The following is a 14,723-nucleotide window of genomic DNA, read 5'->3' on the forward strand; positions in this document are numbered from 1 at the left end:
AGCTTGACGCGCACGTATGACGTCCGTTCCCCTCACGCCGCGCGCGAAGGTGATGGCGTCACCGGCGACAGTTGTTGCTCTCTTTCCCTTCGGCGCGTGCCGGTGACGTCACAACGGGCCGAGAGAGAGAGAGAGGGGCTGAGGGGATGCCGGTGAGTCTTTTGTTGACTTGGGGGCGGCCGTTTTTCACTCTCCCCCCCCCCATTTTTTGTGGGGAGGGTGCTCAGATGGAGTCGCCCCGTCTGACTGTCTGTTAGAAGAAGTACCGGGATCGAGGGGTGTGCCTCCTTCATGTGTTTTGGGGGTCGCACACTGCACACGCCCCAGCGAAACTCGAATGGTCCTGAGGGTGAGAGCTATGAGGCTGAACCTTTCCTGGCCTCGTCGTGGGGGGGGGGCCCTCAAGCGACCCCCATTCTAAGATCCCCCCATCCCTTCCGTTCTTTGGAAGTAGCTAAGAAATTATCTAAATCATTACGCTGAAAACAACATGTACGTGTTAAGTCTTCTTTATCTCCAAAAACAGCTTTATGCTTGCTCCCTTATTCTCACTGGTGTATTTTTTGTGTACTTGCCTTTGCTTTTAGGGTGGCTTTTTACTAGGAGTGTTTATTTGAATTGTAGGTCAGTCGTGGGGAGAGATCCAGTGGTTGAAAAGCAAGATAAATATTTTAATGTTTGGTTCTTGTAGGTTATCCGGGCTGTATGACCGTGGTCTTGGTATTTTCTTTCCTGACGTTTCGCCAGCAGCTGTGGCCGGCATCTTCAGAGGAGTCACACTGAAGATGCCTGCCACAGCTGCTGGCGAAACGTCAGGAAAGAAAATACCGAGACCACAGTCATACAGCCCGGATAACCTACAAGAACCAATGAACTCTGACCGTGAAAGCCTTCGACAATGTTTTAATGTTTGTTTTTTCTTTTAAACAGCTGTTCATGCCTTTGTGGAAGTTTGCAAATACACTTGGCCACTATTGTTTTTTATCTACTTGCATGCCGCTATTCTGCCAAAGCACTTGAGGTGGCATACAATTTTTTTAAATCCCAAGTTTATTATTATATGTTCCGTGGTCAAGCACTGCTTTTGCATGTGGAGAGTCTCAGGTTTAGTCCATGATGCCTCTAATTACAAAATCCCTTAGGGAAAGACCCTTCTCTGCCAAAGTCCCTTGAGAACCACTGTTAGAGGAAAGGGGATTTGATATATGGTAGCTTCCTATTTCTGTTATTTACAGTTAATTTATTTGCCAGGTAGATAAACAGAGAAGAATTGTACTCTTAAAAAAGAAAATAGAAAGTTAATATAGTCATTTCATCTTTAAAGCCTTCAGAAGAATCTTATTTGAGCATAAGACATATAATGGAAAAAAACAGACAGGGGACAGCATGATCCAACAAAGTAGTGGACTTTTAAGTTTTATCTTCCTCAGAGGAAGGAGAGGAGGCAGTGCTAGTGGTGTTCATTTCTCCATCTCTAGCAGAGAGAAGCTACCAGAGCCTAGCTGTACAGCCCATGTTTCCTTCTGGAGAGATGCTAAGGCTCAAGAGCAGCCACTGTTACTGCCTCTGTTGGTAGTGTTTTTGTGTCTTTTAAGCCCAATTTTCTGGGTTGGAATGTGTTGTGGGGGGATATTGCCCTGCACACATACCCAGAGGTGTACTCTTCTAATGAAAGTTCCTTTTGAGCCTGAGACCCAGAGTCTAATGAGCAATCAGGGTGCAGTATATATTATTTATTTACTTAATTGGTACCCCATCTTTTTCCGTAATGGGTGACCAACGCAGCTTACATAAAATGGAGAATAGAGTATATATTATGCAAGGGTGTGGTGCAACTGAAGTTTCATCAGGTTTGTGGAAGAGTGTACCAAAGTGTTAAATAAAAACCAGTCGGGCTTCAGAGTTTAGTTATGTCCTTTGGGTTTAAAGTACTTCGTGTGAATTGTTGGTGCATTGTTACTACTTCTCCTTCTTCCACAGAATCCCTCTTTGTCTCAGTGGCCTCTGCCATCCCTATAATCACCTTCCTTTGTTTTTATAGCCCAGTTTTAAATATGTAACTTTGTCCTGATCTATTCCCCCCTTGTTTTCCCTAGGTACTGTTTTTAGATTGTAAATTAATTGGGACAGAGGCTGGTCTGTCTATATTTATTGGCACTACATAAACAGTGTATATGCATACCGAATCATAGAGTTGGAAGGGACCACCAGGGTCATCTAGTCCAATCCCCTGCACAATGCAGGAAATTCACAACTACCTCCCCCCCCAGTGACCCCTACTCCATGCCCAGAAGATGGCCAAGATGCCCTCCCTCTCATGAACTGCCTAAGGTCATAGAATCAGCATTGTTGACAGATGGCCATCTAGCCTCTGCTTAAAACCTCCAGGGAAGGAGCACTTACCACCTCCTGAAGAAGCCTGTTCCACTGAGGAACCGCTCTGTTAGAAAATTCTTCCTAATGTCTAGATGGAAACTCTTTTGGTTTAATTTCAACCCATTGGTTCTGGTCCGACCTTCTGGGGCAACAGAAAACAACTCAGCACCATCCTCTATATGACATCCCTTCAAGTACTTGAAGATGGTTATTGTATCTCCTCTCAGTCTTCTCCTCTTCAGGCTAAACATACCCAGCTCCTTCAATCTTTCCTCATAGGACTTGGTCTCCAGACCCCTCACCATCTTTGTTGCCCTTCTGGACACATTCCAGCTTGTCTACATCTTTCTGAAATTGTGGTGCCCAAAACTGAACACAATACTCTAGGTGAGGTCTAACCAGAGCAGAGTAAAGCGATACTTACAGTTTTATAAAATGAACAGGGTCTCTGCTCTGAAGACTTTACAACAGGGGTGTTGAACTAATTTGTTACGAGTGCTGGATATTACATAAAAGTCACTTGGTCGGGCTGGGCCATGCCTTGCCAGCCCAGATCGGGATGGGGTGGTGGTGGTTTGGCTGCCTCAGCTGGTGACCCTGCAGTGGGCTTGCCAGCCCAGATTAAGAGTGGGGAAGTGGATGCCTTGGCCGGCAAGCCCGCATTGGGCTTACCAGCCCAGATCAAGAGTGTGTGTGTGTGGCTGCCATGGCTGGCTCATGGGCCGGATAAGAGCTGTCAAGGGGCCGAATCTGGCCCCCAGGCCTTATGTTTGACACCCCTGCTTTACAATCTAAATGTTGGTGGTGAAGAGGGAAGGGTTTTTTAATTGCCCCATGCAGCAATCTTATGGGTGGGATGGTACTGTTGTTCAGAGGGGGAAATTTTTTTGCTGGAAGCCAGCCTTTTGTATTCATAATAGAGAATGATATTTGAACAGTTCCTACACTTGGGCATTGAGCTATACAAGTGCATTCTGTTGGTATATTCCAGGTCTGAGATTTCACTTAGGAAACTGGCTTACCCTAGCTTGGAGCACTGGCTTGCTTCTTGTGATAGTGTTACTCATTTAAGGGATGAGCCAGCTCTTTGTTTTCCAACCTCAAGCTGATTTCCCACAACCCTTTTCCCCTTGTCTTTTCTTCTTAGGTGCGGATGGCGGCCGCAGTGCCTCCCATGCATAGCCTGCGCTTGGAGAACGCGTCCATCTTGTCTGAGGGGGCTCTGCAGGATGGGCATCGCCTCTGGATTGGAAACCTGGACCCCAAGATTACAGAGTGAGTGAGGGGTGGCAAGGGCAGGGATCTGAAACTGAGCCTGGAGGTTGGGAAGGAAGTAAGGAAGCAAGCATACAATTGTTACTTCTGCTGCTGTGTAAGTTTTCAGTTTGGATCACAGTATGTTTAGAGCTGTACAGATCCATGCAGTGAGGTTCCCTTGAAAAGGAATAGGCAGCAAAACACTGAGGGAAAGATGGGAAAAGGGTCTTTCTCCTTATTCAGGCCCATCCTCAAGACAAGGCCATACAGCCACAGCCTTTCCCAGAGCATCCTACTACTTTTCCTTTGCCTTCACTGCCCTAGCAGTTCAAGAGATCCTCCCTTCCCTGTTTTGTTGTCTTATGTTGGTTTGGTGTTTTGTTCCACTCTGGTTGCCATTGTCCACAGCCTTGTTCATGTGATGGTCAAGTAAAGGAGATGTGATCTTTGAGGTGGTGGCAGAAAGGGGCCTGTAAGGCATGATGGGCCCGAGATATTTATGTGAGTGGTCGCCAGTTAGAGCAGCTGTGTGTGCCCCAGTCTCTTTCCTGGTGGCAGCAAATGTTAAGTGTATGCGTTTGACATTCCCTTGGCCTCTGAATGATTAGCACGTTTAAATTGCGTGCTAACACGTTTGAGCAAGTTGAAGTGGGGCAATTAAACGCCAATGGAGGAGAGCTTGATTGCTCACAGGGAGATTAGATGTGCGAGACCAAGATTCGGTTGGCCATTTTCCCCCCAGCTTTACAAAACAATCTCGGTTTTATGCATTCCAAGTGGCTGTTCTTGTTTTATTGCCCGGATATTGTGTGGCTCTCAGCTGTGGAAGCAATTTTTGTCCAGCTCCTTGTATTTCAGCAAGTGGTTTGGGGTTTTTGTTCCAAGTGCTGCTCCTTTCAGCCGGGCAGCGTCCTAACCGTGCCTCTAAGTGGAGTCCGTCATTAGCGTAATGCCCTCTTCAGGCAAGTCATTCAGCACTGCGATAGTCGGCCTCTTCTTGGTTTTGCATTAATTACCATTTTTGCCCTGTGTTTATATTGCTCTGGCTTATCCGCTGTGAGTAATTGCGAGCGGTGTTGAGCTGCCCTGGCCTCTGGTAAGGGTCCGTTTGTGAAATTTTGGGGAATTAAAGTTCCACAAATTATGTGAGGGGGAGGGGAAGAGAACATTTGCAGCAGTTCGATCTGCAGCAAGGAATTTCAGTTCAAAACACAATCAAAACTTTGATTTATTTTGCTGTACTGCTTTATTTCTGATTATTACTGGTTTATTTCACAAGGCCAGAAAAATCTAAGGTTTTTGGTTACCCAGCTCCTTAAAAATCATTCTGCTGGTGGTGGTTTTTGGCATTCGTGTTCCTACAAAAATCTGACTACGGCTTCTGGGACTCTTTGATTGGCCCTGTAAATCTTGTTGTTTGGAGGTATTCATGTAATACAGCAGCCTGTGCCATAGAGTGAACAAAGTTGGACTTGGGCATAGGATCCTCTGGTTCAGATCCTACCTTGGTTGTTAGATCATTGACACAATTTGAACATTCTGAAATAGCAGACGGGTAGATTTCTTTTAGGATACATACCATTTTAGAACACATGGGTGTGGCATGTTTGTGAGCCTTCCTCCAAAATCAAACATTCCCTACGTATGGAAAGCCAGCACCTTGTGTACTGCATGGGCTTCCTAACACACAGTCACCTAGACTAGTGGACACTGATGGACCTCTCCTCCATGAATTTGTCAGATCCTTTTTTAAAGCCAGTAGGGATGGATTAGAGGCAATGAGGATGAGGCCAAGGGACTGCACAGTTGAAAATTCACTGCCTTGTGAATACAGAAGCTTCCTCCCTGTGGTGTTTGTGTACCTTTAAATTAGATTTTTTTTCAGAAGCCAATTTCTAGCAAAATATCCTGCAATCAAAATGACAGGAAGTGCAAATGTCATGGTTTGCCAGACGCAATAGCTTACATAGCCCTTTGGAAGAATTTAAAGTGCTTTGTATTCTAGTTCATTTTTGCAATAGCCATTTAAAGCAGACCTTCACTATTCCCATTTTACAGATTGGGATAAGAGGGTGAGGAACTAGGGGTTACCCAAGATCATACAATCCTGTTGGCTGATGGGAAACAGAAGCCCTTATTTTCTCTTTTTCTGCTTAACTAGCCTGCTTCCTTTCAGCATTTAACACCTAATGTGTTCCAGCAGAAATACCATTGTGTGTTTGCAATAGATTTCAGTACTTCTGTATTGTTGTGATTGTCAATGAATGGCGCGGATCTTGGTGTGCCTTAGTTTACCCATCTGCAAGTTGTCTTTCTCACAGCCCTTCTTAATATAAAACAACTTGGTGTTAAAGTTCAACTCCTTTGGAGGTCCTTTGAAAGGCACCATGCATCAGTTCTTTGCATCCCATTTTAAGATCTCTTGTGAGAAGTTTTGCTTGGCAAACAATGTGTTTAACAATATCTTGTTGACTCCCAGTGGGCCAGAATTTCCAGCTCTAATGGCTTTAGCATGTGGCAAGTACCATTCCCATATCCTTGGGACAGCATTGTTCAGAGGAAGCCTCAACTCAGCGTTTGAATAGCTCTTAGGGTGCCAGGAGGAAGGCTGGAGGAAAAGGAAGCTGACCTTGGCCAGATTGTCCCACACTTGCTTTGGATGACAGGAAGTAAGAACGAGGTCTGGCTGCAGCTCACAGTGGAGATGTGACACCCCCCTCCCCATGGGGGGCATCACTCCAAGTACCCCATCAAGATTCTTCAGTAATTTCCAACAGCCTGGCTTCCTGTTCCCTCTTCATAAAGCAGCCCTGCCATACATATAAGCCATTTCTTGACCCCTTGAACAGACCTATCCAAATAACAATCCAAAGTATTGGAAGTGAAGAATGGAGTCATGTGCAAAATTGCAGCTGGAGAATAAAGAATAAAATTTGCCCACAGACATAACAATAGTACCTCATTGTGGCCCAAAAGTGTCTCTTGCCAAGGAGGATCTCTCTTGTGGCAATCACCGCTTTGAGTGTGGATGCCTGTTTGAGATACCTAAGAGGAGATGAACTTCTGCTTTTGAGCCTCCTATAACAGAAGCACAAAGCATAAAACTTTGCCAAAAAACCGAAGTTAGTTCTTCACTTTCCGTAGGACATCCAGAGCTAAGTGCATGCATAGCGGTTTCAGAGTCATGGAGTGAAGAGGGCACATGCCACAGCATAACAGCACTGGATCCTACAAAGGCTCTTCTACCTCTCTCTGTCCATTGTGCTTGGTTCTTCTGAACCTGTTGAGGTTATTGATTAAATCAATGTAAAACTGTTCACAGGCATGTAACCCAAGTGTAACATGTTAGGGGAGATATTTGTAGGCCCCCAAACTGCTGTCAAAAAGCTAATTGTTTACACACTGAATATTTTGTATTTAACCCATCAGAGGCCTTTGAAGCAGCTGACAAGGCAGAATCTAAATTCAATAAAACAAAACAGTGTCAGTGGCACTGTGGTCACACCTGCAGGATCGCTGTTATTTTCTGCACGGCTTGTTGCTTTGCACTGGCATGTTCCGTAGTATCCAGTGGTCTCCCCCGCTGTCCTGGTCAACATGCATTGGCTGTGCTGCTGTTACAGAGGTGCCTCATGTTATGTATGTAGGGTTTGGTTGTCTGTGACTTCAAAGCAGAACTCTTGCAATGATTTGTTGGTGACTGACCATATAGCCACACAAGCAGCAAGCTTGAGAGAACCCTACAAACGGTGTACTGGAGGGGGAAAGGGTATTGCTTAACTCTGCCTGCAGAGGAATGCTGCAGTATTGGAGCTTGGGGGTTAACATACTCATCTTGTTATGCTTTAAATTGGTGTAATTTAACATTCTCTCCCCCCCACCCCATCCAACACAGTATTTAAGCTCAATGACTCTGAGGCCGTGTTGCTTCCCAGCTGTGCTCTGTGGAGACGCTACGGGAAAAGATGCATGCTGCATTCTGATGAAATCAAGACTGATCTGCAGCCACACAAACAGGCCCTAAAAATAGACACTCCTCTGGGGCTGGCCAAAGGAAATCTAGTCGTGTTCCCTTTGGCAAGGTATGAGACATTTTCATTTCAAGGAAAGAAATTAGTTATGTTTTTGAGACCTCAGGAAAGTAGTCAGTGTTTGCCAAAAGAGAGAAGGCAGGTGGGGAGGGGACTGTGCATGCACTTCTAACAATAGCTAATAAATCTTGATGATGACTTTCAAAAAATAAATAAATGAGGCTACAAGAGCATATCTTAGAGGTGCAGTATTTTCCTCTGGTCGTAGGAAGGGATGTGACCCCGGAAGTTCTCCAGCAAGTCCAAAGCACAGGCTGGCGCTTTCCAAAACGTTAAGGTAACCAACAGTCTCCTTAGGCTCCCTTAAGAATTTCTGTTATGAGTTATTCACATAACTGCAGGAAAAGTTGAAGGTTACTCATACACTGTCATGTTCCTAGGAAGAGTTCGTCCCTTAATTTCCATTAGTCTCCTTAAGGGAGGGTTCACTGAGCAAGGCCACTTTTCCCTTCCAGCTGCTTGGGTCTTCCTCCTCTTCCAGGAACACATCCGCAGTGACCTGACTTGGGAGACTACTCCAGTTCCTGGAATTGCCTTGCTTGTCCTGGAATCCAGGACAAAACTAGCAGAGACCTGCGTGAGTTTTGGGGAAGTTGTTGTGACCTAGCTGCTGCTGGGAGCCCAGAGTAGTCCCTGACCTCAGTAGTCAAAGCTGTGGACTGTGTGGACCCCCTATGCCCCGAGAACTGGAAGCTATATTGGGCCTGTTTTGGAGCTCTGTTCCATCTGGCTGCCACATTCTGTGCTTCACCTGGTTACCATGTCATCAAAATCATTTGATGTTCTGAAATGCCTTTTGGTGAAGGCATGAACAGTGTCCTTTCTTTCTTTTGGACTTTATTGCAAGTATAGATGTGAAGGGCCAGAGAAAAATTCAGTGTTCTTTCTATACCCCCCCTGAACTTTTCACCTTTTCCTGTGTGTGTGTGTGTGTGTGTGTGTGTGTGTGTGTAAAGTGCCTTCAAGTCGCAGCCGATTTATGGCGACCTCTTTTTTGGGGTTTTCATGGCAAGAGACTAACAGAGGTGGTGGTCTCCCATCCAAATACTAACCAGGGCTGACCCTGCTTAGCTTCTGAGACCTGACGAGATCAGGCTAGCCTGGGCCATCCTACAGCACTGAAAAAACCTCCTGTGAAATATTTGTTCTTAGGGAGGAGTGAAATACTTTTGAAGACATGGTTCTAGTCACTCCAAATGTGTAGCTGGATGGTTTTCATGTAAGACAGTCAACAGTATTAGGGAATAATAGCTTGTTTATATTGTAGACATATGCAACACCAAGGTGTGTTTCTGCTCCTAGAGGGTGCTGCTGCCTTAATGAGAGGAGCGCATGAGGCCTTTTTCCCTGTGAGCTGCTGCTTGCCTTCTTCTGGTGACCTTGAAAGCGAAGAGATCTGCCTTGATAGCATTGGGTGCAGTGGCTTGCAGTGTTCTCTCGCTCTCCTATTGGATGCTTTTACAGCTTTGCTTGTAGAAATCTAAGGCATTTATACTCTGAAATTTCTTAAATATGCTAAATACGGTGTTATAGGTTAACTAAAATATAAATAAGATTAGGTTTAATAAGAGCATATTCCATACATTTCATATTTTCCTGGGATTTTCCGTGGCTTTAGCGTACTTGGAAATTTTGTGTCTCTAGTCACGCCATTCTTCGGGTCAGCGATGCCATAACAAAGATGTGAGAGCTGCTTGTGCTGAACTAGTGCTGTCAGTCGTTTGGTTTCCTACCGAGTTCAGCTTTCTTTTACCTTTCAGTAAACAGACCACCTCTTCTCTCTCCAGGTACCACCTTCTTAAGCTCCTTCAAAAGTTTGGCAAGGTGAAGCAATTTGATTTTCTCTTCCACAAGTCAGGCGCTTTGGAGGGGCAGCCCAGGGGCTACTGCTTTGTGAACTTCGAAACTAAGCCGGTAAGGTTTTTTTTTTTGGGGGGGGGATCCTTTCCATGATCTTGCTCCTCGTGGGTAACAATTTGCTGTCATAATGCTGACGCAATGGTGGCCCAGACTTGGGATGTGCTCAGTGGCTTGAGGCTGAGGACAGGGACTGGCCAGAACTCCATGAAACACCCATAGTATTGTCCAGGCTCATGAGACAGCTGCTAAGTGAACAAGCAAAAGATCTGGTTTTCTGCCCTCAATGTGGACATGAAACGCTGGATCCAGAAATACTGAAGCCAACCAGAACCATGGCGAATTTTTGGACAGAAGGCATTCTCTATTCCACCTCCCCAACAAGGAAGCCAGTAGGAAGTGAGGGGGCTGGGCATAATGATGCACTGGTCTTTTCCTGTCTCCAGACCAATCCATCTTGTTGGATGCTCTCCCAGCACAGCTCTTCCTTAAAGGAAACATAACTCTGGCGTCCCCCTAACTGTTTCCAAGGGAGGTGGCATCGAATTTCAGGGTTCAGGAAGGAACAGTTAGTGCGTCAACCACTTTGGTCTGCCCACTGTTCAAGGAAGGCATGCCCTGTCCATGTGTGGGTGGGTGGACCTTGCAGCACACCACTGACAGCTCGAAAATAGTATGCTTGCTGACAGCACTGTTAGTATAATTAGTATAGAAAATGTACATAAGTTTTTATCAAGCAATATTATACATATTAGGTATTAATCAAATATGTAAATAATATTACTATAATTTGCATTGCTGTCTTAGAAACCTCTACTAAACATTAGATCTTCAAGTAATGGCTTTCTTCTATAGTTAGAGTTCACCGAGAAGATGTTGGAATACCGGGGTAAGATACAGAGAAGGATGGATAGTTGTTTGGGCACAGACATGTTGTAATTTGTGGGGGGGTTTCCTTTTCCCCAATGCGTTCTTCCCTTTTTTTCTGTATCCCTATATATATAAAAAGTTCAAATTATTAATAAAAAAGAAATAAAATAGTATGCTTGCTAAGTGTCTTCTATAGGTTGCTTGCCAGTATGTACATCCTTCATCTGTACTGCAGGCTCCTGTGACTATTTTTACTGTTTTGAAAAAAAAAGCTAAGCACAAAGGACAGAGGAGCCTCTGTTCCTTGGGGTAGGGATTAATTTTTGATTGATGCTTTTCCCACACAGGAAGCTGAGCAAGCGATCCAGTGCCTCAATGGCAAGCTGGCCCTGTCAAAAAAATTGGTGGTGCGGTGGGCCCATGCCCAAGTCAAGGTGAGCAGAACTTGGGGTCTCCTTGCTCCCCTCAGCTCTGGAGCCGAGCAGCCTGAGTAATCTCCCTGCTCTGAAGGGGCCAGCGGGCCAGCCCATAAACACTGTGTGCTTGGCTGCTCCACTTCGTCTTTCAAGGGCTGGATCCATTTTTTTGCTCCGCTTTTGCAAAGTAATTTTTGCCATTCCCATCCTTTCTCTCCCTCTTCCAGAGATTCGATCAGAATAAGAATGAAAAGATACTGCCTATCAGTCTGGAGCCCTCGTCCAGCACAGAGCCAGCCCAGTCCAATCTGAGGTAAGAAGAAGAAGAGTTGGTTTTTATATGCTGATTTTCTCTGCCACTTAAGGGAGAATTACACCAGCTTACAATCACCTTCCCTTCCCCTCCCCATAACAGACATCCTGTGAGGTTAGGTGGGGCTGAGAGATTTGAGGGAACTGTGACTGGCCCAAGGTCACCCAGCTGGCTTCATGTGGAGGAGAGGGGAAACCAACCTGGTTCACCAAATTAGCATCCGCTGCTCATGTCGAGGAGTAGGGAATCAAACCCAGTTCTCCGGATCAGAATCCACTGCTCTTAACCACTACACCAGGCTGGCTCTCAGCCAGTTTATTGCTGGCTTCCCAGCATTAAACATGAACCATGTGTTAAGTCTGCACTCAGATTTCAGCACTGGAAACCCCAGAATCAGCCCTGTGTTTTAAAAAAAATATCTACAGCCTCTCAAGATTTGTGGGGAGGGGCAGTTTCCAGTAAAACTCATAGTCAGTCTACAGCAAAACAGCAGGTAGGCTAACTATTTTATATGGTATACTTCAAAATATTTTATGTAGCTTACTTCTGAGTATCCCTTAAATCAGGGGTGTCAGGCATAAGATCCGCGGGCTGGATCCGTTCCCTTGAGAGCTCTTATCCGGCCCATGAGGCAGCCACCCCTCGCTCCCTATCTGGGCTGGCGAGGCATGGCCCGGCACAACCAAGTGACATTTATCCAATATCCAGCCCTCTTAACAAATGAGTTCTCACCCCTGTCTTAAATACTACACTTGCTCAAACTCCTCCAGTGTGCAAAGGTTGCTCAAATAACTCTTGGGAAGTCTTAATTGTTAGTTGCCTTCCCCGAGTCCACATCAAGCCCCAGCATGCCTGGGACTGAGTTCTGGGTACAGAACTCCCAGAGTTCATCTGTCAGTTGGACTCAGGAACAGGCCTGGGAAACATATTACATGTAGTTAGGCCCTTAGAAAATGCATCTTGCTGCTTGGTGGTTCTCACTAAGTGTCTGGTCCCCCACCAGAGAGAAGACGTGTCCTTTGTCCCCCACCCCAAGTATAGTGAGAGACACGAGTCTCCCACAAGCGTGCCTCAGATCTTCAGAATCCTCTTTCAAAGTTGCAGGGAAGGGGGAAGGGCATCTTTTCTGCTGCTGCTTTGTAATGGTTGAAATGGTTCTGAGGAGAAGAAAGTTTCCAAAGAGCCAGCCATACAAGAGCATAACAATAGCCCTGCTAGCCTAGCATCTGGTTTCCAGCAGAAGTCAGCCATGTGGCTGGGATTCTTGGGATTTCACAAGCTGGACATGGCCAACTGGCTCTGAATATGGAAGTTCTGTTCAGCTGTCTTTACTAACGTCGATGATAGGCCGCTTCTTCCTCCACGAACTCCCCCCCTTTAAAACCACCTCAGCCAGTGACCATTTATTCCATAGATTGATAATGCTGTGTGAATTTTCATTTGCTTGTGAAATCATGAGTACTAGTGTTAGGATGAAATTGTACTTCCCTATCAGCCTGCTGTGCCACCTGCAGTTTGATGCAGGCACTGAAGGGGGGGTGGGGAAAGGGGTTAAACAAATGAGAAATCAGGAACCCAGTGGGGAGTGCAAGAGGTATCTTGAAGGATTGAGGGTTTTATATGGCTGCCTCACTTGTTTCCGCCAAGATTTCCTGGTTGACGAACTTGGCATCTCTCTCATCCTCTCAGCAGCCCTGCTGGAGGGGGACCTGAAGTCTGTGGAAGTCTGAGCAGGAGGCAATCCTCCATGTGCCAACGCAGCTCTATAGCAATGTAGGAGATGAAGGTCCAAAGAGCTGTTTTACAGGTGGCCTAACAGGACCTTTGCATCCTCAGTGCGATTTCTGGTCTCTTTAAAAACCCGGACAGGCAACCTTCCCCGCTCACCCTGTGCATCATGTTCCTAGCTTCTTTTGAAATCCCCCATGATTCCAGCAGCCATTTGTCACACAGCACCAGAAATCTGTTGTTCAAGAAACACACACAACAAGTTGCACTTACCTGTAATTGTTGTTCATTGAGTGGTCCTCTGTGCAGGCACACATGGGGATCTGCGCACGTGCAGCTGGCCTGCGCAGATCCCATGTGGGACTGGACAGAGGCCACGACGATGTACTTAAAGCTGTCCTGGTTGCCTGGGGCTTTTATTGTGGGCCATTGTGTGCCTTGGTTTTGGTTTTAAACTCTCGGGGGGGGGAGGTCACTTTTTTTAAAGCAAACTTCTGTCTCCTCCACAGTGTTAGTGCCAAGATCAAAGCCATTGAGGCCAAGCTGAAAATGATGGCGGAGAACCCCGATGCAGAGTTCCCCCCAGTGGCTGCTTACTCCTACTTCAAGCCGCCTGATAAGAAACGGACTACTCCGTACTCCAGGACAGCCTGGAAGTCAAAGAGATGATCCCGATGAGACAGATATTCCCCCCCTTCAATGCCCAGCATTCTTGTATATATAGTTAACTAGGAAGAGCAATGGACTACCTGACTTCTGGAAAGTGCGTGGCGTTGACCTGGTTATCTCACCTAATTATGTGCGGAAATAAACCTTCTTGGTGGCCGTGGAGAAGATGAACAAAATATGACGCCATTCCAAAAAGTAGTGAAGAACATCTTAAAAGGAAAGCAAAACTAAGTTTGTTCTCAATAGTAATACCGGAACTTTTACCACATCAGTGGGGCTAAGCCTGACTCTAAAGTACAAGATTTGTGCTGTCAGTGGAATTCTTATTTTCTTTAATTGCTTGAATTAGTTCTTTTTTTCTAGCCAGGAAATACTATTGCTGTTATTAGTCAGCAAAGAAAATAAATCTGACCAACAAAAAACAAAACTGAAACGGGGTGGTGTGTGTGTATACTCCAGCAACCAACAAGTACCTTCTCTTTCATCTTGACTCTTGTTAAAACAAACCTGAACCCTGAAATTGGGGGGTGGCTCTTTGTGTTGCTTCTTCTGCCCAGTTAAACGCACTCAGACATATGTATCAATACATTCTTTTAAAATGGTTGTATAGGAATAAACTATATTCAGGACTACCAAATGTAGCAGTTTTAAAATGGCATCTTCTTGTACCGGTAATTTATTTATTACTTTGTTTTCATACTTCATTCTTCTCCCCAAAGGAGACCTAAAATGGTTTACAACATTCTCCTTCTCCATTTTCTCCTCACAACGACCCTGTGAGGTGGGTTAGTTTGAGACAGTAACTGGCCTAAGGCAGAGTGGGGATTCAAACTTGGTTCTCCTGGATCCTAGTCCAACACTCTACCCACTACACCACTCTAGTAAGACAGGCCAGGTTTTGAAATTGCAGTTTTGTGAGACCGATCCGTAAAATGCATGTGACTTTGCATTATTTGTGCCAATATTTTGTTAGAAACCTTCTGGGGTCTTGTTGAATGTTTATTTTTCTTTTATTGTGTTGCTTCAAGTGGAGGCAAGATCGCTCTTGAGTCCTGAAATTCTAGTGAGGGTTGCTGTAACACAAACAAGTGTTTGCAGTTCGTGATTTATGGAGGTTACTACAGTCTGGCCTGTACAGCTGTAGTA

At 45.4% G+C, this 14,723-nt stretch overlaps 1 protein-coding gene across 1 annotated transcript; it reads left to right on the top strand.

Annotated features, from left to right (window-relative positions):
- The first annotated feature begins 134 nt into the window (after window positions 1-134).
- On the top strand, window positions 135-13,595 carry RBM18 (RNA binding motif protein 18). The gene is made up of 6 exons (XM_056860704.1): window positions 135-152; window positions 3,524-3,651; window positions 9,512-9,638; window positions 10,799-10,885; window positions 11,095-11,180; window positions 13,418-13,595. The coding sequence occupies exons 1-6, from the start codon at window positions 147-149 to the stop codon at window positions 13,575-13,577; spliced, it is 594 nt and encodes a 197-aa protein (XP_056716682.1). The 5' UTR covers window positions 135-146; the 3' UTR covers window positions 13,578-13,595.
- The last annotated feature ends 1,128 nt before the right edge of the window (window positions 13,596-14,723 follow it).

This window comes from Euleptes europaea, chromosome 14 (genome assembly GCF_029931775.1).
Source record: "Euleptes europaea isolate rEulEur1 chromosome 14, rEulEur1.hap1, whole genome shotgun sequence".
Taxonomy (NCBI): Eukaryota; Metazoa; Chordata; class Lepidosauria; order Squamata; family Sphaerodactylidae; genus Euleptes; species Euleptes europaea.